Here is a 25823-nt window from a genome sequence, read left to right as displayed (position 1 = left end):
CAAAAGAAATGTACTCTCAGTGCATTATGCTATTGTTGGCTGGGTGGGCCTTGATCTTTTTTTTTTTTTTTAATTATTATTCATTTTTGACAAACCTAAATAAAGTGTGTTCCTACATTTTTGCTGTCTGTGTGAACTCCACACATAAGAATAACAAGCTCAGAGTAACGTTCAGCCACGTTCACGTCTCACTCCTCAAACTTTAGCTGTACAACATAATGACAGGGCACGTGAAGCAGCAGCATGAAACATTTCCCACAAAAATTCACAAAAAACCTTTTATCCGCCCTTTAAATTTCACCACATTAGCTGCGGCGGAAAAGCAACAACAGCAGCAACAACACACGGACGCGTGGGCTACTTCCTTGACAGGGATGCTCACAACACAGAGGAGCTGGAAAACTGCACAGAGAGACACTTTACCTGCTGCCGGGGGAGAAAGAAAGGCGTGAAAAGACACGTCGCGAGAGGGAAACGGCTGAAGAAGTGGGTCAGCACAGGATAATTTCCACAGCGCTATCCTCGGTTAAGTCCATGGCAGCGAAACTCCCAGGTAAGAGCAGCCTGAGCGGCGTTATCTCTGACAGCTGAATGCGTCCTCGGTAACAATCCGCCGCTTACCTCCTCCACATGTCACCGCGGGAACGCCCCTTTCCTTTCTATTTATACTGCCGCAAGGGACTCTGGGTAATGCAGTTCCGGTCCGGTCCTGCACTATAATGTGCTCGTCTAATAACTTTTTTTTTTTATTTTAATATGTACAAATTATATACATACGCATCTTATATGAACATGTAAAAAGTAATGACTATTAAATTAATAAATGAATTTTTGTTCGCTTGGAATTAACTAATAAGTTGAGTTTTGTGTGGATGACAGCCATAGACTGAATAAAGTGACAGCATTGGATTGGTCGCCAGTGCATCTCAGCACAACACACCTCTGGGCAATTTCGTGTCACAAATTAGTCTCACATGTATGCTTTTGTACCTAAAGTGGATTAAACCAGTTGACCCACGTATGCATGGGAAGAACATGCAAACTCCACACAGAAGGATCCAGCCAGTATTTGAACCTATAACCACCTTATTATGATGCAAGAGCACTGGCTTGGTAGTAAATATAAATGATGACAAACGCTTTTGTGAAAAATCATTCATGGAACAACAGCTGCTGTGTGTGCACAGACCTACCAGATTTTCAATGAAACACCTGCAGTTAGCACAAGAACAAATTATGCTTTTAGGTGCTTATTGATCTGAAAAGTTCTTAACTATTATAACTTCTAATTTGAGAAAGAGTAAGAAATATTTAATTGAACCATGAAATGCTATTTGGAATGAGTCAAACTATTCATGTGAATTTGTTAGCATAATGTAGGTGAAGTCCTGTGGGGGGAACTCATCTCTTTACTCTGAGAATCCTGGCATGAGAGTATGTTTAACAGCAATATCGTACTGAAAGTTATGCTGTTGTATGAGTATCAGTCGGTCTGGGACCTCATGTGTATGATGTCACAATGATATTCTATGCATCAGCACTCGATCTTGTGATATTGATTGAATATGCATATGCATATATCTTTAAATAGTTCATTAAATCATATCAAAGCAAAGAATATTTTGCACTCCGAGGCTGCAGAAGAGCATTTCTGCACTGAACTTGCATGCTCACCATGTGCTTGTGTGGATTTTCTCAAACTCATTTCTTACCGCAGTTGAAAAAACATATTTTCAAGGTTAACTGGTGGTGACTGTGAAACTGGCCATCGGTGTGAACATGTGTGCGGTTGTTAATCTGCTCTGCCTTCAGCTGGAATCCTCTCCAGAGACCTTAGTGTGATAAAGGGGTATAAAACGTTGATTATTATTTGAGTTCCAGAAAACTAATAATTGTGTTTTAATATTAATACTCCCCCTTTTTCAGGAAAATCTTGCATTTGTAGCTCGAACAATGTTCATAGGTAAATATCTCTGTACATTTTCTTCAGTTAGTTTATAATATGTCTTGAGAGCCTAAAATGTGAAAATATTTTCTACAGATTTTCTGAAAACTCTGACGATTTTATGCACTATAGTATAAATTGTGTGATCGTCACTGTTTTTCTCTTCACTTGATGTTGATTAGCACTTTTTTCATTTATTTCTCTACAATTTCAAAATGTTTTTTTTTTTTTTGCAGAAAAGTAATCTTTTCTCATCTCTTTTCAGCATCTTTGAGATAATCTCCCATTCTGATACCCAGTTGTTGTGGAATAACCCAATTTAATTTTCTCTTTTGAGATAAACCCTGCCCCTTTTGTCTCAACCATGTGCAGATTTATTACTGCAACCAAATTAAAAATAGTCACGTTTTTCTATGCTGTCCATGTTTGATTGATTGACTTAAATATGGGTTTATGGGACTTGCACATCATTGCATCAGTTTTTCTCACTCTGTTTTTTTTTTCTTTTTTACACCTTGTCATAAACACTTTTCTAAACGGGGCTCTGTAATAGAAACAACTTTCACACCATCAAAATGGATTTGGGTCATCAACTGTCTGTGCCAGTGTCGATGTATTTTATATATTCGATGTCACAAACAGAAGCACACGGCCTCACAAAGAGGAGGTCATGCTGTGCGGACGAGCATGTGATAAAGACCCTCTGTCAGAAACACAGACTTAACCTCTTGGCGGTTGGATGTCTGCGTTTGTAGAGGTTTATGTGTCTTTTTCATTTCACAAAAAGATATTTGTTATAGCAAGAGGGTCTACGCTCTGCATTCAATCAGACAAAGACAATCTTTCCCATGGACCGACACGCTTCTAAATTCGTCTCACAATGATGAGTGATCTGGTTTATTTGCAGCCGACCCACTAAAATCATGGGGCAACTTCAAGTGGAGCAGACGTTTAGTGGAATAATTAAAAGTATTGTCCTATAGAATTCACAAAAACCTGGTCAGACCGATAAAAACAGTATCGCACAGCACTTCATCTACTGGGATCCCAGTAATTCTCCTTACAACAGCCCACTTTGTAAGAGATGGGCTCTTCTGAATATGTGCCGAGGCCTGATTATTCCTACTTATTCCTAATTGCAATATGAGTGAGAGGAAGAGAGAAACATGAAGATAAAGAGCACTTCCATCCATAAAAAGGCCCAGTGGCATTAGCCAAACCCATCGATTAGAGCCTAATTTGGTTTCTTTCCTGCACGATCTACAGAGATACTAAAAGTGCAGTAAGTGGGAGCTGAAAGCCCATTACCATAAAAGTGCTTCTTCTCCCTTTCTACATTCCACATCTGCTTTTCACCACGCACAGAGGTCTTTCAGATGTAAATGCTTAGAGATTAATGTGTTGTAAACTACTTTGGAGTCTTGAAAAAAAAACCTTTCAGTCTCATTTTTTTGATGCTTTGTGTTCCTGGTTGCACGACACAGTGGAAAAAAAACCCCCCAAAAACGCTTATTATAATATTGGCAACGTTGCCTTTTTGTTCTGCCAGACGCCCGTCGCTCACACTGGAGCTGCAATCAGTCATCATTATCAAGTTACGAAACAAAATTATATCAACTGTATGTTCAGGGCCACCTATGTAAAGACAGGCTGGGCTCTTCGTCGAGGGAAGACGGGGATCTGGCTGCGCTGTCTCTGAGCTTCACCAAACGCAATGATGATGATGATGATTCAAGGTATCACACTATCTGCAAGGCACTCAAAGTATTTCCAGGCTTTTTCTAAATTTGACATTAAGTGAAATCGAATACAGATCGCTGAGTACTCGGTTGTCATGGATACGGTGTACAGACGACTGACTACCATTCTACCGCACAGAAGAGAAAAAAAAAGGGGTTTAAATATAAAACTGGACACAGCTGCTGCTGCCTTTGTGAATTGCAGCAGTTCAGATGCTTGAAAAAGGTTTGTTTCAAATATGTGTGTACAGTATATAAAAGACTTTTTTTATAGAATGGTGTTGTAGCCTGAGGAGCTCATCTGTTGCCATAAAGAAACGGCGGTAGAGATAGGAATGAGTAGGTTTGTGCAAAGAGGTGGATCAATTCCCCGATACACTGAGCTCTGCAGAAGTGACAGGTGATTCATCTCGGCAGGTTGTCCCACCCGTAGGAGCACCTGTCCCCGCTCCCTCCGACAAACGACGGACAAATCAACAAGGACAACATCTGCACGCTTGGAATGCGCCGGAGACGGTGGGATGACAAAACGCAGCGACCATCTGTGTGGGAGCGCAGATTGTGAGAGTCATCTTTGTGCATGTGTTACAGTGAGTCTTCTCGTGTGCGGATTCAGGCCGTCGCTGTGCAGCAGCGTGTGGGCACGATGGTGGGTCGTTTTCTTGTCTGGGGAGCAGTAAGTCCTCTGTGTGGGTCCTGCTAAAAGAACCGAGCTCTTTGTAGTCCTGTAGCGTGTAAATGCAGCTGTGGATCTGGGACAGCAAGCCACTGAAGACCTGCTACCTCCAGGGGCAAGAATCACATATAATGGTGACTTATTAGCAATTCTGAGCTAAATGTAGGATGACTGAAGGGTATTGAACGTCATATTTGTAAATTCATGCTGCTTTACCAATTACTTTAACAACAACGAGGGAAACAATGAGCCATGCTTTCTCCTTGAGCAACGTGCACAGCTGGAGAGCCGTGATTGTGAACAGCAGTGGTGTAACTATATACTCGAGTATTCTTGCCTGGTGTGAGAAGAAACAACAGTGTGCTATCCCCTCACTGTGTCCCGGCTCTTCGGAGATGGTTACAAACTGGGAATGACATAACACCATGAGCTGAGACCGCCGTGCCCTGGGTTTACCCTGACTAACGAATTGCCTCATAAGGACCAGCCCCGCCTGCTAGAACACGCTCAGAGAGACTTCCTCTTCTTCTGCTGACCTCAGGCAGTGTAAGAACACAAGACCTGGCTGTAAACGTGCAACTTCTTTTTTTTTGTTAAGTCAGACTGGAGCAAACTACCCTGAAAAAGATGCCAGTTGTTCTTTTGTGGGAACAAGTCGGCAGGTAACGGCGCCCCGGCATAAGGTGGCAATCTACCTCCCTAAAAATAAAAGACAATTATGCTGGAATAATGGCCTGCATATCCCCAGTGGAAAAAGTCTGATGAGAGGAGCTGAAGAGATATTCTAACTAGGTCTTGTGATTTTGTCTTATAACCCATTATCGGGGTAAGACAATAGTTTTCCATGTCCATCTGTAGGTCTTCAGAAATCTGTTATTTTGCATTCACTCCATCAAGAATGTTCATGCATGCAGTCACAGTTTATCCAGGCAGGTCTCCTCCTCCTCATCAACAGAGCCGAGAATCACTTCACCACATCCCCTTGGTTACGGCATAATCAATATGACAGACCGTGAGCACACGCTGTCTGCCAGGCGCCTGATTCGTGCAGAGAGACATGAGCCGGTTTCTGCACTCTGTGGCTGCTCAGAGCCGATCCCTCTGAGGAGGAAGGCAGTGGTCCGAAGTCACCTCTTTAACCTGCAGGACATGCTCACTAAGCTGCTTTCACTGCCGGTAATCCGTCAGGATCAGAAAGGTGGGAGGAGTCCTCGTCTCACTTTCACTGCATGGCATAGGCTAACCAGTTATCTAAGCCAGTCTGTGGCCATAGCGTGTTTAAGAGCAAAGGTCAACCTACAGCGGAGGGGTCAGGATGAGCTCTTTATACTTTATACTTAAAAAGAGCAGGAAGAAAGAAAGTAGGAAGAAAGTCAACGCTCTAGAACCATAAGTCAGAATCAGTGTGATGGGAAGTGGTAGGTCTCCAAAAAAAAAGAAACATTCTCTCCCATAAAAAGGCCGAGCCGCCACATCCCATCATAAAAGATACAGCCATGCATACCATAGCTGTCAACTGTCGTAAATCTGAGCGCAGAATGAGAGGCTGCGACTTGAGATTTAACAAAACACTGAGTGACACGCAGACGAGAAAACATCTTCAAAACCTATTTTTAAAAATCCTGACGTGCCGACATTGTTTAGATAACACCTAAACAATATTGTCATTAAAGCAGACCCAGACATATTTATATTCAGTGGCTCTCTTGGTGGTCGCTCCATTTGCACACGTAGACTACCGTAATATGATCAGTGAGCACATCCTCCTAACAGGAAGCAGCAGCTGAAAGGTTCACAGGTTTGACTCCAGCACCATCCACATGTCAAATCCCACAATGCAATCAGGCCCAGCCTGAACTCAATCAGGAGAATGCTGGGTTCTCATGTACGACAATGACTGCAGTTTGAAGTCCAAAAGCACAAAAAATGATTTTAAAAACAACATGTTACACTCATTTAGAGCCGTGCTTAAGTTCATGCATCCATTTCTACACAAAAACAACATCTTGGACATCTGGATCACTTCTCATCAGCAATGAGCAGAGCACAAACTGGACAGAGTCACCTGGATATCACAGGAAAACAGCAAATACACGAGTCTTTGGACTGTGGGAGGTAGTCAGAGTACCGGCAGAAAACACACGCAGACACAGGGAGAAAATGCCCTGGATTCAAACATGGGTATTTTTACAGTGAGGTGACAGTGCTTACCACTACACCGACATGCACCACAGCAGTAAGCTCTGTGTCTGTTTATGGCACCAAATTCCACGGAGCTCCTCTTTTGATGACTGCGGTAAAATCACATTTTGAGCGCCAACATAAAAAGTCCAAAAGAACAAAAGTCGTCAAAATAAAGAGGATAAACTGCAATTCCTATTTGATTTTAGTGATTTAATTCCCATTAAAATCACAGAAGCAAATGACATTATACCATAAAGTTCTGCAATAAACTATACAATGGAAAAATACAGAGCCTTTTAAACAAATGTATCTTAAACCTCCAACTGATAATCTCACAAATTGGGACTGAAGAGAAACCAATACTCGAACCATCTTTGACCGACTTTTTAACAATTTTCTCGAGGTTAGTTGGAAATATTTGTGCTAAACAGTCAAAGCTTCGGGATCTTTTGCTTTTTAAAGCAAAAATTACAATTCCACATTGCTCAGATGACCCTCAACCCTCGAGTACAAATTACAGACTCAAAGTCCATGAATTTAATGAACAGGATAGTGAGAAATAAGTAAGGCACACTAATATGACATAAACAAACATAAATATTACCGTTAAGAGTGTACCCTCCATCCTAATGTAATAAAATAAATAATGCTTTCATGAGCTCTAATTTTGTCCAAATAGTAGATTCATTCAATCATAAATTTATAGAACAGAATAAATATCTAATGGTTTAGTTTCTATTTTAAAAATTATCCATAATTAGATGACTGGATAAGTAAAGATGAATTTATTTTTTCTAAAAATAACACATTTCAGTTTCTTCCGATTTATGTTCTCATTCATTGTGGTACATATAGGAGTAAATAAAGCATTTCCACCCATTTTTTGACTGATTATGTTCCCTACTTATTTGAGTGTGGAGAAAAAAGCGTGGCAGCTGGAAACGAGTGGTCAATTAGAGCTACTCTCCTGACTTCACTTGCCTGTGAATCAGATAGAGTCAATGTTCCGTCTGACTGAAGATGTATTTCAGGAGCGTGTCTGATCGGAGGTGAGAGCAGCTGTAGAGGCGGGTGCTTGTTTTGGGTTGCAGAACTTCCTGCTGAGCCTCCTGCAGGTGTCTCCACGTTCGATTTAACCCGACATCTGCAGCAGGAGGAGTCGTGGTAGAAAAACGCCCCCCTTTCTAAACATGAACTTCCTTTAAAACTCGAGCGAAACCACAACAGACAGCCCACCTCATCATGCTGCTAAATTTAGACTAGAAGGGAAGGCTGCACCGTGAGAGACAAATCGATATGAGTTTTGAGAACATTTGTTTGGAGAAGCCGGTCAAGAGTTGAGTGAAATGTTCAAAATGCATTCGATTCGCCAGCTGAGGCCCTGATCTGCCATGCCCCCCCCCCCCCCCCCCCCCCCCCCCCCAACCCTCCCTGCTATTTTTTCTTCCTTGATTTGGCTGCAGGATTCAAGACAAGGACATCTGCTCCCTCATCAGAGAGGTGCTCCACTTCTCAGCAAACGGACTGCCATTTTTCCATCAGTCGCTCGCCCTGAAGTACTGTCCCTCTCCGTTCTCAGTCTGATGCTCGGCTTTCAGAAGCATCAAGCGTGCGTCAAATCTTTTGCCCCGATGGGGAAAAACTGGACAAGACATCCGGGTTCTAGTTGTACTAAATAAAAAGTAATATTGTGTAATAAAAAATATAAATCACACTTCAGTCTCAAGAATTTTGTTAAAAGATGTCAAGATTCCTGGGTGCATCAAACTTTGGGATTTAGCACATTATGCTATCATGTCACCAGTGCAGTCTGAGCAAAGTCAAATTAAGCTTTTCAACGAAAATGAGCAACAATCCTGATCCAAATAATCACTCTAACGTCCATCACTGCTATCTGAAATTGTTTGTTTTTGGTTCAGCTGAAGAAACTCGCTTTGCGTCGTCAAACTGCGACACAGTTAAAGATATTTAGTTTGGGATCACAAAGTTATGATTATGTCGCTATTCTGAGAGAGAGAACACAGGCTGCCTCTGAAGCTCAACAGTTATTTTTATGCAAAGGCCCTGCTATGTTTTGAATACTCGTGATGGACGATATGAACATAATTCAGCTTGAAAAGGCAGCGCTCAGCCTGGAGAATGAATCCAAAGGCAACGTTTGACTTGGGCGCCTAATCCTCGGCGTTCACACTGCGTGTTGCCAGCGACGGTGGAAGCGTCACCACGACCGACTGTGTGAATTATCGGACTGAACATGGTAGCATTGTTTCTGTGTTTCAACTGGAGACCGTTCATTCCCTCTTTCTCTCGTTTTTTTTTGGTTTTAAATTGCAGTCCATGCACACTCTCACAAACGACATGCTCCGGTATTGTTGAGCATCCTTTGTGTTTTTCTGTGCAGGGTGGGGCGGGGGGCGGGGGGATTCGGTGTGGAAGTTCACCTCATGTGATTAACTGCTGGTTGCTAGGTGACAATCCTGGAAAGGAGCCAATCATCGGCAGCGCGGCTCTTCCGACAGGCAGGATTTTTAGATCAGCCTCCGAGCCGACCGCCGCCGTCCGTATCGCCTCCTGTACACACGGCCCGTTGCCATAGGGATCCCAGGGACGTCTGACTCAAAAATGACATGAGTCACAGAATCTGAGCCTGTTTTTCAACCCGCTCTGATAGTAGATGGGCACGAGAGTCACATTAAGTCAGAGAGAGAGAGAGAGAGAAAAAAAAAGAGGGCCACAAATTTGAAGGAAAGAAGAAGAGGAAGAATCTATTCCATTGAACACATCATTGAGCCTGTCAAACCCTGATGAATAACTTTCTATATGTCCTACTTTATTCCAAGGTCATCTTCAGCGCGAGCGTCCTTTCACAGCTATTCCCTATAGCTGTCAAGCGTTTCTCTTTACAGTGCGCAGAGTATTTTTTTCTCCTAGAAAATCTGTTGTATGAAGACACAGCTGAATGAAATGACGGCCTTTTTGCGGGGGGAGGATGGGCATACCTTCCTGATTTGATCCTTGATCTCTATGATTGAGTTCACCTGTACTGTGAGAGTTTCTTCACAGTCATATTCACCCATTCAGACACATAGATTCACGAAAACTTCTGCATTCACCAACACAAACTTTTGATTCGGTGAAAGTGGATCAGATCAGACTGGAAGAGGAGCCCACTTTGACCAGCATCAGTCTCAGGTAACCCTCACAGAGGAGAATATGTGGGTCGATGGAGCACTCTCCTCTCCACTGAGTGACACAAAAAGCAATCAACTGGGCAGCAGAAGGCTTCCGTCTCCCCCGCCCTCCTCCCTCCGCCATCAGTCCGTCTCCGTCAGGCCCCCCCCCCAGTGTGGCTGGAGATCTGGTCCCATTTCTACATGAAACATGGTCTCCATCCTAATTAACCCAGATGTGGATATTAATAAGATGAAAGCAGGTCTAGACTGGAACCGGGGCAGATTGAGAGGAGAAGGTCCTGATTTGAGAATGGTCACGCTGAAGTGGGACGCCTTGGCTCCTCCTCTGACAGGGGAATGAAGTCTGTTTCTATATAAACTATACCCTGCGGCCCTTTTTAATTGGTCCCGTTTCCCCGGGGAACAGCGTGCGATGGGAAGCCGAGGAGATCTATTTGGGGGTTCGTCTCGTGACGTCAACAAAGAAGTGTGAAGCTGATGGAAACATATGACAGCTACTACTTTTACTTTCATTTCTGCCACATGAAGGGCATGAACTTGAATTCTTTCTTAACACGATTAAAATTAACCAACCAATCACACATCACAGATCATGTGTAGTGTGAAGGATGTGACCCAGAGTGCCAGGATCAGTGAAACCAGAGGGAGTCGCCCCCCCCTGACAGATGAGAGCGGACGTTAACCAGTAAAAATAACACATATGTTCACAACTTTAATCCTGGAGGGAACTTGGACTTGTTTTTCTTGTTTCCATTGCATCATCTTAGACTGAGTGGGAGAGCGCATCGGGGACAGCGGCAGGTCGGGAAACACTGAGGGGGGGCAAACAGGAAGCTGTGATGAGGGCAGACATGACTCACACAGCTGATTGTGTTGGTGAAGCCACCAACGTGTTGCATTGTCTTGCTCTAATGAGCGGCTGAATATTTCACACAGGCCCAAAATAGCACAGATAGTTAAATAGGCATGAGCCGGAGAGGCAGACTGATAAACACATGGTTTACCGGCATTCAGATACAAATGATAAGGCACTTGCTCAGTTCAGAACAGATAAATCCAGTGGAAGAAACCCCGCGCAGTTGCTAGCGTGGCAGTGGCAGGCTTTCCTCTGGGGTCCATCAGTCCTGCTGCCCCATGCTGGCGAGTCTCTCTCCGTACAGAGCCGCTCAGCGGGACGCTGGTTGCTGTAACCTCCTGAGTAGTCGAACGTCAGCTCCTCGTGAGCGCCGATGTCCCGCGCTGCGAACAGCGCCAGTCGAGGGATAACGGAATGCACGCGCACAGGCAGCATGAGCAGGTTGGGCAGGCAGGAGTGGTTGAGGAAGCGGCCAACGTTTCCCACCCGGGACGGGTCCACGAACGTCTCGGTGATCGATCCCGCGCCCGCGTGCTCCCTCACGGCGATGATGTAGTTGTTTTCGTCGGCCCGCTGCGAGAGCTGCCTGCGTCTGGCCTCCACAAAGTCGATTACCTCCCCCGCGTATTCGCACACAAACGTCCCGAGGGGGATTTCCTCCAGCGCCCTGACCCCCCAGCCTCTGTCCTGGGTGCTGCAGACCTCCAGCCTGGCCTGGAGCCCCTTCTGCACCACCCTGTTAGAGCAGGAGTCGCCGCAGGAGCAGAGGGCGTTGCACTCAAACACGGGGCGGGAGCAGGCGCCCCCAGTCCTGCTGAGGTCCGGCAGCCGGCCGGAGTCGTCGTACGCCCGGCCGTGAGTCCGCAGGCAGGAGCAGGTCTCGCTGCAGCAGGACTGCGACCGACAGGAGCATCCAGGGAGGGTGACTTCACTGGGGTCCGTGGTGCATCCTGGTCCCTGGACGTTATCGGGGGAATACTGAAACATGACGACAAAATACAGAAAAATTTAATCCGACGACAAGATATGTCTTGTTTTAACTGCTTCATAGTAAATTATGTTTATCCAGTTTAAGATATTTATTACCAAATAAAAAATGAAAAACTTAAAGAGGTCACCTAAACACCCGATTTTCTAATTCTACATACATTTCTTGTACATCAGTAGCTCTCAGTCTGGGGTTGGGGTCCGAGAAGCTAGAAATCATCAAATCAGTCTAAGACTGTCAAAACGAATGTGCACATGTTGAAGAAAGTCTTATCAGGAGACTGAACAGACCTGACGGTCCATCAGATTCATTTCATTATGGTTTGGTGATGATCAATGTGCTTACTTGATTCAGAGCTGGGAAATGGCTTTGTTGGCTGTTCATGAATACACACTTGATTGTTTTCAACTTGTCTACATCAGACATGGGCAACATTCGATCCCAATTCCTTTTTTTCCCTCCTTGAGTGAAATTCCTCATTGTAATCAGAGGATGAAGGTCATTTTAACAGACTTTTATCCTCATATTACTTGTAATTATTGTATTAGAAAAGCCTTTTTCCTTCCAAAAGGCACATAACAATGTAGTTTTATATATTAAAAATAAAGACACACATCTGGTTATTTTCATTGAATTCTTGTAAATTGCAGTGGTAGAAGGGAAGTGATCATAATTTGTCCCTCAGGATGTAGAGAGTGCACTTGTACAGCCGAACAACAACAATCAAAGCTGAGTATCTCCGGTCTACTGAACAACACATCAACCTCCATCATCAATTACAAGCACTCAGATTTGATCAGTTTGGAGAGTTCTGACTTATTTTGATTCATGATTTCAGCAATATGGAGTGGAGAGAGTTCACTAAACCATCATGGAGAAGGAGCTGAAAGTAAAAGTAGAGCAACTCTTTTGCTTCCAGAGGAGGCTGATCTCCAGTTTCCTTCAGTGCGTGCAGATGATGACAGTACTGCGATAATCTGCTGCCATCTGCTGGCAAAACCATGAAGTTGAGGATGCTTGACTCTTGAGGATTTTCCATTCAGAGTCCTCTATATGTAAAACTTTATGAATGAATATAAAATTAATCATTTATATATATGGGATGCAAAATTATAATCTCTTTATGGCAATTGCTTAGTATTGATGAACACCAAGAGGCTCTGTATTTCTGATAGTTTGCATCTTTAAAGTAAAATAAAAATGGAGTTTAAAGCGATACTTCAACATTTTGGCAAATTGGCCCGTTTAGCGCAATTCATTAGTCATTTCGAACAGTATACTTACTTTTTTTGTGAGGGCGAGCTGTTGTTTATTCAGAGGTGAGTCGGGGAAGGTTTTCAGGACGGACACAATGGAAGTGGATGGTATTTTGGTTCCCCCTCGTCAAACTCATCAAATACACAATCCAACAACCCCAAAACACTTTGGTGGGCAAATTATAATCCGCACATTCACTACGCTGTGAAGTATTAATGCAAAATTACGAGATTGAGTTGTTGATGCGAAGATTGCTAAGACGGAACTACTTGTCTGGGCGTAGTGATTTCGAAAGAAAAAGTAGTTCCCAGTATTTGCTTCAGTGTCGTAACGCTACAATATTTTTTGTTGGTGTTCCACAGCGTAGTGAATGTGCGGATTATAATTTGCCCACCAAAGTGTTTTGGGGTTGTTGGATTGTGTATTTGATGAGTTTGACGAGGGGGAACCAAAATACCATCCACTTCCATTGTGTCCGTCCCGAAAACCTTCCCCGACTCACTTCTGAATAAACAACAGCTCGCCCTCACAAAAAAAGTAAGTATGCTGTTCGAAATGACTAATGAATTGCGCTAAACGGGCCAATTTGCTAAAATGTTGAAGTATCGCTTTAAGGCTAAAGAGCACATTAAAAGCGTGTTAGGTTTGACGAGGCTGAAAAGGTGGTCCCATGGCTACTTGACAAAACTTTAATTCAGCCTGACTGGCCTGTGTGATTAAAAAAGGAGCAAATAAACAGTTTGTTAAACAAAAGTGTTGTTCTGCAGAATAATGCATCTTGAATTTTAGCCCAAATTGTAGAAACATGCTGTTGACATTATTGAAAAATCTGTCTCTGTGTTTGCTCTGCGATGGATGGAAACCTGTCCAGAGTGTATCCTACCCTTGTCCACAGTGAGCTGGGATTGGCACCAGCACCTGACCAGGATTATGTGGTAAATAAATCAAAACCAAGTCTGTGATTCGTACATTTTGCAGTGTAACTGTTTAAAGGTGAGATATTACTGCCATCTTGATGAATGCATTGAAGTGGTTAGCCGTCCTGCCTCACTGTGAGGATATTTCTAATTCTAAAGTCTCAGAACAGTTTCCTGGACGGCTCAAGCTACTTCAGACATGTTCGACTGTGGTTACCTGAAATGTCGGACGTGTCAGCTCTTCAAATAAAACCGGAACATCCTCCAACCCGCTGCTTAAATCCACATGTAGCCCATCAATCTCACTCATTTCTACGAGAGGAACCATAACAACTCTGAACCAGGAAGTACTACAAGTACTTCCGGTGCACCACCCAGAGATTAGTACGCAAGTGCGTACCCGTGCACTTGGCGAGAACACACTTGTCAGTCATGCGTCCACAAAACAGAGACTTGCGACGAGGCGAGAACGCATCGAGTTACGCACTTTGAACACGAGCGCCCTTGATGGCATCAATACCAATGCACCTGTTTTTCATATCCTCCATATATTAAAATATTAATTAAAAAAAATATATATATATATGGGTTTTTATAGTGGGGCCAGTGGAAGTATTTGTGGAAGTGAGTAGTTGGAGTGCAAAATTTTAATTAAAAAAATAAATGAATAAATAAAAAAAAATTGGCGTGGAAGGATTTTATGCTGCAAGTCACTGTTTTAAACCTTGGAAAAAGTTTGAAAGGAGAATACAGGATGGTCCAGATTGTAGAAAAATGTGATAAAATTGTTTGTACCTATTCTGTCACATAAATGTCATCATGTATAATACAATGTTACTATTACTTTTACCCTACTTGCCTTCCTATACAGTCTTTCAATTACTGTTTATCTACTTGGAACTAAGCTAAGAATAAAAGTAGATGATCAAACATTTTCTAAAAATACAGTCATTTTACTGTTCTACTGAAGACCTGTGGCGTTTATTACACAGATTTACCAGCATTCCACAAATCTGCCTGCCATCTGCCATCTTCTGTCACCTGTCTGGTCATGTCTTCATGATGTAAGGTGTTAAATTAACAAGAGGACAATAAACACACAACAATTCTCACTCCCGCTCCGGCGTGAAAATTATATTATTGAACTACAAGAAGAAATCAAAACACAACTACCAATGACTCTAACGACATCAGAACGTCAAAATAAACCACAAAAACAACGTTTGAATCTCATATATCCATCCATCCCAAACTCCCGGGGTCCCCAGATGCTGGAGCAGCAGCTGGACAGTGAATGAATGCCTGGTTCGAGGTCGTGGAAGCCCAGCTCTGTGACCTGGAGTTCCATCTCTTCTCCATTCACACCTTCACCTCCTCCCGTAGGGGGCCATCCTCTTAGTTCTTTAGCCTGTTAAAACAACCATAAAGAAAATGTATAAGTTACTTGTAGGCTATAACATCAACAGTGACAATCACGAACGGGTCAACAAAGAAATACACTTTTTCAGAAATTGACATATGTCCAATTTTGCAAGGGATGATTGTGAATTCTTTTTGAGAAAACTAGGGATTATGGGAAGAAAATTGATGAGGAGTTTATGGAGCATATGGACGATGAGCTCAAAATTGAAGAGTTACATTTAGCAATCAAATAAATGCCAAATGGGAAAGTCACTCGGACTTGATGGCCTAACTGTAGAATTTTACATCTTTTCTTTGGAAAGATATCGGAGAACTGCTTTATAACGCCTTCTTAGAATGTGCTTCATCTGGACACCTATCTTCTGCCATGAAACAGGGTGCCCAATAAGGATGAAGTGTCTCTTCATAATTGGAGGCCAATTACTTTATTATGTAATGATTATAAACTGTGATCACATGTCTACTCTAATTAGCGTCTTTATAAAGGGCAGAATCATACATAACATATAGACTGACTGAACATGCTCCCAGAGCACGCCCCTGACCAGCAGGTCAACAGTTGTGGTTGGACGGCTTCGCAGACCCGGTTCACATTTCATCCGCTCAGCTCATGTGCGCCTGCCTCCTCATTCAGGAATCACTGGAATCATTTGTGTTATGAATGAAATGTCGACCTCTTCTGTTCAAGAGCCCCAGAATCCTTCAGGTTTTACTGTTCAAACTTACTAATTGTTAATAATATCATTAATTATCCAAATTCAAAATTAATAGCTATCAATCCTGTCCTTCATATGCCGATATGTGATGTCCCAGAGGTTTTCTGATGTGCATCAGATCCCCAATTTTTTAAATTATTATCTTTAATAATCATTAGTTATTACTGATAGCCAAATTGACTAAGGTGAAATCCCAAGTTTCTCAGAACCCTGGAGTGACTTGTAGATGGTAGTTGTCCTATTTCTCCAAAACTTTTCATTCTGGCAACTCAGTTATCAATACAAAAGATTTTTTTTTCTCAACATTAGCCTCATCCAGCTGAAAAGGCTTTTTTTTTTTGTTTGTTTTTTTTACCATGTCCTAAAAATACTTTTTTTTTTCAAATTATTGACAATTACTTTTGTCAAACCCAGTCTTTAATTTCTGCAGTTCTGCAGTAATCCAAAAAACTTTTTAAAGGATTAAACTCAAAGATAAGGTTAGAAAACAAAATGTTTTTGTGTTTCCCTCAAACAGGCCCTTCATCATCCCACACTGAAGCCGAGTCATCCTCCCCCCTGGAGTTAGTTCCTCTGATACATTTGGTAAGTTTTGTGTTTCCTGCCAATTTATGGAGGCCACTCTTGGGAAGTGAAATTGTGTTCACAAAAGGAGTTGTAACTTAATTCCCTCCTCAGGTCCAGTTGTGACAGCTCCTTTGCCCCACTACCACCAGTTGATCCTGCTCTATGGCCTTCACATCTGTCCGACAAAGTGAGGACTGAGATGGTCCAGAGAGGGCCTGCAGAGGTAGACCGAGACTTTGAATTTCCCAAGTCCCAATTAAATCGAAGCTTTCACTACTGTTACATGTTTCAGACCTTTGCAAATGGTGAGAAAATTCATCGGACTTGGTTAACATGTTCAAGGTAGAAAGATGCTGCTTTTGCTGTAAGTTGTTTTCAACAAAGACCTCAAAGCTTAAGGACAAGCATGACCAGATTGGATCTTCTCACCTACATCCACTAAAAAGAGTTAATTGGATTGTACCCAAACCTTTGGGTGGCTCTGGGGATAACCTGTACACTCCCAGTGACAGTGGCATCTGAAGAAAGAAGTTTTTCAAAACTCAAACTCATCAAGACATACTTGAGGTCGTCCATGGCACAAGAAAGATTAATGGACTGGCAGTCATCAGTATCAACCATGAGGTTGGAAGGAAGATTTTCCTATGATGATGATGTTATGAAAGACTGCTGCTCAAAAAACAAGAAAAACTAGAATATGATAGTCATATCATAAGAGAGAAAAAGTGGTTGGAGATAATAAGTTGTCATTTTTGTCTTTTAAGTTCTAAACAATATTTTAATTTAATTTTTCATTTGGATGTTTGCACTTTTTCAACATTCATTTTGAGGATCCTACTTATAAACAAATAGCTTTACTTCATTATATGTAATATTCATATTTATTTTGTTGCAATGCCTTTTTTTTCTATTTGTATTTGTATTCATGTTTAACTTGTTTTTCTGCAGCGCCGCCAGTGTGAAGTTCATCGCGGGAATAATGGGAGGGGAAAAAGGGAGTGGTGTGCAGCAGCTGCGTTTCCATCGCTGCGGCCGTGATCATGCTGATGAGCAAAACCGCCAAGTCCTTTGAAATGATCATCGTGGCGCGGATCCTGTCTGGCTACGCATCAGGGCTGGGAGGAAGCCTCCACATGATGTACCTCGAGAGAGATCTCACCCAAAATGATCAGAGGTCAAATAACGCTGACCTCAGCAAACTTCTTGTCGATTGTCAAACTGTCCGGACAGTTCTTTGGATTGAGTGAGATCATGGGCCGTGAGGAGGTGTGGAACGTTCAAGTCGTGGTGTTTCCCTTTCTTCCCGAATCTCCCAGACATTTATCCATCGAGAAAAGAGATGCCTTTGCGTGTAAGAAAGCTCTGCAGAGTCTTTGGGGTCCAGGTGAATACATACAGGAGATGGATGAGATGCTGGCTGAGCAGGCGGCCACTGAAGCAGCTCCACCCAAAAGCCCCCTGCAGCTGCCGAGGGACAGGACGGTGTGGTGCCAGCTCCTCACCATGGTCCTCTTCTCCTGGTCCGTCCAGCTGGCGGCCATGTCTGCGATCAGTGTGTCTTCTCTGACACACAAAGTACACTGAAAGACACACACACCACACCACATCCCACCCACACCCCCCTCACACACAAGCACATGCATACACACACACTACACCACATCTACTGACACTACTTCTTCAGCACTACCTGTTTACCACTCGTTAAGTTAGCTCCAGCTGGAGGCAGCGCGGAGTGATATGAAGGGAGAGAAAATAGTGCCAAGAGTTTACGAGGTCTGACTTTTTCATGAACAACGGTTTTGTGATACAAATATATCACTCTTTCGAACACACATTGGTTTGAGAAGAAAAACGCTTTATTTTCGGGACCCCAGCAAACTTGCCGGACTACTTTCGTCCAGACCAAAACCGGACAGGATCTCCGCTCACTGGACGCTGTCAGGGGTGAGTCTGTGTGAATGAACACTGCTGATGGGGATGCCATACAGATTCATGTCAAAAATCCTGAACTATACCTTTAAGATGAGAACAATTTGGTTATATTTAGTATTTCTCAATTATTGGGCAGTATAAAGTCTGATTTCAAGCATTTTTCTTTAAAATCCAGCATGATTCATCTTGCTTTTTCTTACCTAGACGCAGTGTTCCTAGATTTCTTACCAAGTATCATGTACTTGCTGCATGGACAGAGAATCTCACCAGTAATGAAGTCATTTGCTTCTCAAATTTAGTATTTTTATTGTGGCATCAAGCAGCGACTTGTGTAGAAGTAAAACCACGAGATCTTATTCCACACTCCAGGGCTTTTATTGGGAAAAGCACACTGAACACACAAGCATGGTGGCACGCAGGCCTCAGGTCACTCTCCCAAAGATCCCACATGCTCATGGTCCCACACGCGATAAAATACAAGCAACACAAATGAAGTCAAGAACACAAGAACTACACTAATCAACACAACTAATAAGAAAAAGAACAACAATGAACACAAATAAAACCCCCAAAACGGCCCCCAATCGGCCCAAACTGAACCCTCCCAGCATGACCCGCGGCATGCAGCGCACAACAGCGACCCCGCGGTCGCTACAATATTTAGGCCATGCTTTTTGCATTAAACAGACGGAGAGAGAGATTATGATCAAACTGTAAATGTTTTGCGAGGGAGAAAAAGAGGGAAAAAACAACACCCAAATGAAGTTTATACATTAACTTAATAATGTTATTCATTTCCCCTGTGTGGACACCCTCATGTGGACAGAACCAGCCACCACAGAGGCCTGGTGTGACTTCCAGAACTCCTCACTGACCCACTGGCCTCGCCGTCGTCATTGAGGAGCTCCAGCATACCATCGTCCTCTTCTCCGAGGACGGCCCCCACCACCGTGATCTCCATCCTCTTATCTTCCATTTCCTGTGAGACAAAGAGCAGAAATCAGTCTCAACTCGGAAAGGAAAAGCAGACACAGAAAGACTGATGACAGAAGTACCTGGAAGTACCTGGATGGAACAAACAGTCCTGCTGCAGAGGGTGGAGGTGGAGGGCGGCCTCTCTCCACAGGACCACCGGGACACTCAATCCAACCTGTGGATGGAACAAAGACCTGACATGGACATAGAAGACATCAGCGTCACTCAGTGTCACGGTGCAGGCTGTCTCTGTCTGTCTCTCTTTCTGTCCCTCAGTGTGGGTCTCATTTTCTTCTCTCCATCCCTCTGTGTGTGTGTGTGTGCGTGTGTGCGTGCGTGCGTGTATCTTTATATGCCTTGCACCGGTATATACATCCGCCATAGCGCCGCAGCAAACAAAACATGATGGGCGCTAACTTTGAAGAGTGGCTGTAAAGCCATGAGGCTGCAGCTCCGTCTACAAAGACACCCAGAGAGAGAAAACCTGGCGATGGAGAGAGCAGACTCTGGAGTTATGAGGTCTGCCGACAGAAGTGACAGTATCTAATCGCTCGGGCGCCGCCCCTGCGATTCAGAAACAGAAAAAAAAGTCAAAATAAACTTTAATACAAAATGATCTATATACTTCAGTAGCAGCCGGTGGAGCGGGGCGCAGGTGGCGGGAGCATTTGTTTCATTCGCCTACACCGTCAGCGGCGGGTGGTGCGGCGTTAATTCACTTCCGCATTGGCGGAAGCGCTCGTTTCCATACCCGCGCATTCCAGGCGGGCAGTGTTGAAGAAACCAGTTTATTAAAAATAATCGTTGCCTACCTGTTGTGTTGTTTGGAATGCACCTTGAATGCGCGGGTGTGGAAACGAGCGCTCCCGTCAATGCGGAAGTGAATTAACACCGCATCGCCCGCGGCTGGCGGTGTGGACGGACAAAACAAGCTCTCTCACCACCCACGGGCCACTACTGATATACTGTATATATATACTGACAATGTATGTGCCTCATTTTCTATAAATAATCTGTAATAAAAGAGCAGATAAACAGTCTGGAGCAACGGAAAAGCTCCTTGAGGATGCGTGGATCAGTGCGCATGGATGGAACGCGCACCGTGTGAGGCCAAAATGTAGCATGATGCAGATTTTTGCCACTTTATTCATTTTATGCATCTCTACTCTTTTTGTCATTTTTGCTGTTAATACTGTGAATTTCCTCATCTATATTTTATATATTAGTTATTTCAAGCTTTTTTTTTTGGCCTGTTTTTAGTGATTTTACCTTTTCATCTGTTTCTCCTATATTATCTATTTTTGGAGTAGTTTCAGCCATTGTATCAGTTTTTGGAAATTGCGGCCGTTTTAATTTTTTTTTTTACCTCCTTCAGCTGTTTTCATCCTGGAGATTAGGCTAATTTTTGAACGACAGTGTGGTATGCACACAAAATAAAAGTGAAAAGCAGAATGTTTACCTCTGATATGCTTTCAAACACACGACATTAAAACACACAGTGACCTCTGTGACCTCTACCTCTACAGTAGAAGAAAAGGCTGCTGATCCAGGCCAGCAGACAAAGTGATGAGGTCTCCCAGGCTGGCGGCGATGGGTGTGGCCACATTGTCTGGGTTGATGCCCAGCCTCCTGGATCCAAGGACAACTACCACCATGAGCCCGCCTGGAGAGGACAGGACGACACGTGTGAGACGCAAGGCCGGCCCGGTCACGTGACCCGCAGAGGCATGCGAATAAGAGCGGCGATGAAGGCCGTGGTGACAGCGCTGGCAAATATGATGCCTGCCTTGACCAAGTCCACCGTCGCCGAGGTCAACGGCCCCAGACCGATGGCCGCCAACGCCGCCAGGAAGCCCATCACAGTGGCCTGGGCCTGAGGAGGAAAACATCCAGCATCGACACCCAGACGGAGAGTCTCTGAGGAAAGTCTGGAGATTACATCGCCATAATCTCAGACTGGGAGAACTGTGACGGAGGATTTGTTACGGCGAAGAAAGGCAATATGGGATTTGTATGGAGTTAATTTTGTTTCTTTATTATTCAATCAATGTGCTCTGTGCTGCTGCTGGCTGCTTCTGCACTAGGTAAAGGCCAGCACACATTACAGGATAATTGCCCGTTATTAATGGGGCCAAATTTTGCATCGGTTTTCTCCTCCCGATTGAAGGCGGCAAAGGTCCGATTGTCAGGAATATGCAAATGAGTTCGGGTCTGATCTTCCTGTGGCGTGCAATGTGTTCAGAGAGATGTTTTTTTTTCCCCAGTCGGAGCCACTCTGGAGGCGTCGGAAGGGGAGATCGTAGATAGTGAACACGTTTAATATTTCCGACTGCAAATCCTGTGGTGTGTGGTGTCCTCCAAGAGGCGCTGATCAGCCGACCTGTCCACACCCTCGGCATGAACCTTCCTGATTGGATGAACAGCTCCGTCTCACCAAGGTGCTGCTGCTTAAAAAAAAAAAACCCTCTCAGCTGTCAGAGCTGGAGACATGTATATATGTCTATGAAAATCACTATATGACAGTGAAACAGAAAAGTCAGCACTCCCAAACCCAGCAGTGCAGAAGGTTAGTGGTTAATCCTCAATAACTGTATCACTCCTGGATGAACTATATTTCCTCCATTCAGACCCAAACCCCGATCTAATACATTCCTCTGCATCTCCGCCACTCCTGCAATAATCCCACTGTTTTAATTCATCTCCATTATTAACAATCATGGAAGAATAGGAAAAATAGGGAAAAAAACTTTCATAGGACTCGGACGTATAATGCAGGGTTTCCGCCAAACCTTTTCAGTCTGGGCGCCCCGCCCGCGCTAAATTCTGCAGCGCCCGCAAAAGGAGGGGCTCTCTCTCTCCCTCACCCTCCTGACGGTCCAACCCCCCCCCCCCCCCCCCCCCCCCCCCCCCCCCCCCCCAGCAACCAAAACATTCCCTGGGCCACCGGACGCCACTGCAGAAGGTTCCGGGCTGTAACAACAGATTGCACACCTTTTGAACAATGCCAAAAAGCTGAAGGTATCCACTAATTGTTTTGCAGCATCTGCAACCACCAGATTTAGGTTACGGATCCCACATGGTCCATACAGTGCCCTATAGTTTTGTTGTAACAGCCTGGCTTGGACACCTTTGTTCTCATGACTGACCTCTACAGTCATCAAAGCCGATGCCAATTTCGTGTAGATAAATCAAGACCAATGCTGGCAAAAATCCAAGAAAGTGCTCCTTTATTTCTAGAGTTGTCAAGCTCTCTATTCTGGCAATTACTGACAATTGTTCTTAAAATATGAGCTAAAATCCACCAAACCACAGTCAGTGTTAGCAAGCTAGCAGATTCAGGGCCACGTGTGGTGCTGCTAGCCTTGCTAGCAAACTGCAATATTTTCTACATGTGCCCACCAGTTTCTATAAAAACTATGAGAACAGAACCAACATAAACACTCGCCCTACGAATCTTTACAATTTAACATCCAAATTACATCTGATGAAGATTTAGTTTACCTTCTTTTCCGTCAGCTCCTTGAGCCTGCAGCTGCTTCGTGCGAGTCCTGTTGACAATTAACCAATGGAAGCAGCATCAGTGACTGACAAGCTCTCAGAAATCCACGTTAGTGATACTTACCATATGCCGGTAGTTTAAAAATGTGAAATCTAAGGTCACCAGCTTATAAATGTTACAGCCAGGGCCGGTGTCGTGCCAAAAAGTGATTCCCTGCCATAAAGTGATTTCCGGTCTGCGGGCAGCTGAAAAGCGCAGCTTCTGTGGCTCTGCAGCAGGCTCAAACAAGTTTGTTTCTGATCATCCAATGATGTTTATTTGTGTTTGCGTTTGATAGCCTCCTGTACGTCCAGTTGCCTTATATCGCTGTTAAATACCGGTAAGCTAGTTGGCGATTTTAACCTGGCTTGTTGTTATGCTAATAAAGATGTGTACGGAGCTGACACTTTTTCTGTTCTTTTTTTTTGTTTGTTTTTTGCACTAAAACTGCTAGATTGCTCGACAGAGTAATTTCATCCCAAGCAGTGCGTCATACGGAAATCACTTTCTGGCAGAAATCAAGTTTTGGCTGATTCCAGTCTGCGGAATCCGCTTTTAGCAAGCATAAGCTGATTTTGACATTGTAATGTCCCTTTACTCGTTTTTTAAGTGATATAAAGTATTGGTTTTACTCAAATGTTGTAAATCTGACTCTGCTGTGTTATATTAAATCATTTTGAGGCAAAATATCGATCCATATGCAATACCGGAAGCATGAATCAGCTTTTGGCAAGCAAAATAAGCTGATTTTGACATTGTAATGTCCCTTTTCTCAATTTTCAAACCGTACAATGCACTGCTTGGGATGAAATTACTCTGTCGAGCAATCTAGCAATTTTGGTGCAAAAAAAAAAGAAAAGAAAACGTGTCACCTCCGTGACATATCTTTATTAGCATAACAACAAGCCACGTTAAAATCGCCAACTAGCTTACCGGTATTTAACAGCGATATAAGGCAACTGGACGTACAGGAGGCTATCAAACACAAACACAAATAAACATCATTGGATGATCAGAAACAAACTTGTTTGAGCCCAATTAAGACTGCTGCAGAGCCACAGAAGCTGCGCTTTTCAGCTGCCCGCAGACCGGAAATCACTTTATGGCAGAGAATCACTTTTTGGCACGACACCGGCCCGGGCTTCAGAGGCGCCCTAGGCGAGCCCGAGATGAGCGCCCTTTAGGGAGCGTGTTTTTCGAGCGGTCCCGACATTTGTTGAGCGGGGGGGGGGGCGGGCGGGGGGGGGGGGGGGGGGGGGGCGGGCGGGGGCGCTGAGGAGCGGTGCCGAACAATACCGATCAGTGCCGAGCAGCGCCGAGGACGAGGAGCGCGGTGCGTCGGACCGCTGCACAGCGGGGCACACGGAACACAGAGCGTCGTGGCGCCCCTTGTACGACCGCGGCGCCCCCCTCGGGACGTGGCGCCCTAGGCGGCCGCCTAGTTCGCCTATGCCTAGAGCCGGCCCTGAGTATGAGGCACCGTGCGACGTGACTGAATTTAGGTTGCCATGAAAACATAGCTAAATTAATTATTATTTATAAAATAAAATTAAGCGATGTAGTTTTCAATTAATGGAAGTTTTTGCTACATTCGCGAGGGGGCGCTGCAGCACCCTCCGCACCCCTACTTCCCGCGGCCATGTCCATGAGTGAAAATTGGAAAAAAAAAAAAGTGTTTGAAAATTGTCACTTCATTTTGGGGGTAAGGGGGTAAGACCATCCATGAGTAAAAATTGAAAAAAAAATAAAAGGATAATTTCCACTTTATTCTGGATTGAAGGCAATAGTAAAGAAAATTTTTGAAAATTTTCACCTTATTTTAGAGGTGAGGCTAATAGTAAAAAATCCATAAGTGAAAGTTGAGAAAAAAAAATTGCTTTATTTTTGAGATAAGGCTATAGTAAGAACTATACTAGAGTGAAATTTGAAAAAAAAAAATTTTTGTTTGATAATTTTCCATTAATTTTGGAGGTAGGCTATCGTAAGACCATCAATGAGTGAGAACTGAAAAATTAATTTTTGATAACTGTAACTTCATTTTGGAGGTGAGGCTATAGTAAGACCATCCATGAGTGAAAATTTAGAAAAAAATGATAATTTTCGCTTTATTTTGGAGGTAAGGCTTTAGTGAGAACATCCATGAGCATAGCCGAGGGAACTTATTTTCACCAGGGGGTGCTGAGAAAAAAAAAGGGGGGGCGTGCGCACACACACACACACACACACACACACACACACACACACACACACACACACACACACACACACACACACACACACACACACACACACACACACACACACACTGGGTCCCGGGTTTAATTTTATTAATCAACTTATTCTTCTGCCGCAAACGGCAGAAGTCAATACAAATCAGTGATAAAACATGATAAAAAGTAATTATAAATGTATCTCCAAACTGCTCATCTGCTTTATACCGCAGATCTTAATGGACTTTTGTTTTGGATCAACCCTGAAAACATTAAAATAAAATAATAATAATGCCATCAGGTGACCAACAAATTATATTTGGCTTAATTCCATAAATATTCGAGTGTTGTTCATTAACTTTTGTATTAAAGAAATCAAGCTGATCATGTGAAATATGGTATGGTAAAATATTACGCTAAAACATTAAAATGGCCACATTTTTCATACTTCTGGCAATCACAGCTTCCAGTATTTTATCATAGAAATATTTTTTTCTAATAGAAATTTTGAGGTTAACCTTGTTTTTAAACTATACTTTTTTTTAACAGTAAAATCTTGAATTAAGTACATTTTTAACCCGTAAAATCAACACCAACACTATCATTACATGTTTTTAGGCCGGGCCACCAGGTGCTCGCGTGGCCATGCCTGTCTCCAGGTTGGCGCCCCGGCTGTTCCGCCAGGCGACGTCACAGTGTTTGAT

General features: G+C 43.6%; 2 protein-coding genes across 5 annotated transcripts in view; both read right to left on the bottom strand.

Annotated features, from left to right (window-relative positions):
• LOC115389189 (inositol 1,4,5-trisphosphate receptor type 1-like) overlaps positions 1-615 on the bottom strand; it is an 83600-nt gene extending 82985 nt beyond the window's left edge. For all 4 annotated transcript variants that reach the window (XM_030092649.1, XM_030092650.1, XM_030092651.1 and 1 more), the window contains exon 1: positions 424-615. The gene's annotated coding sequence lies outside the window, so the exon portion shown is untranslated. The remainder of the gene's footprint in view (positions 1-423) is intronic.
• A 9256-nt stretch (positions 616-9871) lies between these two features.
• Positions 9872-14090, bottom strand: LOC115388645 (histone-lysine N-methyltransferase SETMAR-like). Its single transcript, XM_030091868.1, has 2 exons — positions 13974-14090; positions 9872-11572 (listed from the first exon to the last, which is right to left on the bottom strand). Exons 1-2 carry the CDS (start codon positions 14082-14084, stop codon positions 10775-10777), a joined length of 909 nt encoding a protein of 302 aa, XP_029947728.1. The 5' UTR covers positions 14085-14090; the 3' UTR covers positions 9872-10774.
• Positions 14091-25823: the final 11733 nt, after the last annotated feature.

The sequence above is a fragment of the Salarias fasciatus genome, chromosome 5, assembly GCF_902148845.1.
Source record: "Salarias fasciatus chromosome 5, fSalaFa1.1, whole genome shotgun sequence".
Classification (NCBI taxonomy): Eukaryota; Metazoa; Chordata; class Actinopteri; order Blenniiformes; family Blenniidae; genus Salarias; species Salarias fasciatus.
The sequence above is the reverse complement of the archived record's forward strand: the minus strand, read 5'-3'. Positions and strand labels throughout refer to the sequence as shown.

Coding starts and splice junctions, on each gene's coding strand:
- LOC115388645 (XM_030091868.1), bottom strand. CDS start 14,084: ATGGTTCCTCTCGTAGAAATGAGTGAGATTGATGGGCTACATGTGGAT. Junction 11,573..13,973: donor TGACACGTCCGACATTTCAG/GTAACCACAGTC, acceptor GTCATGTTTCAG/TATTCCCCCGATAACGTCCA.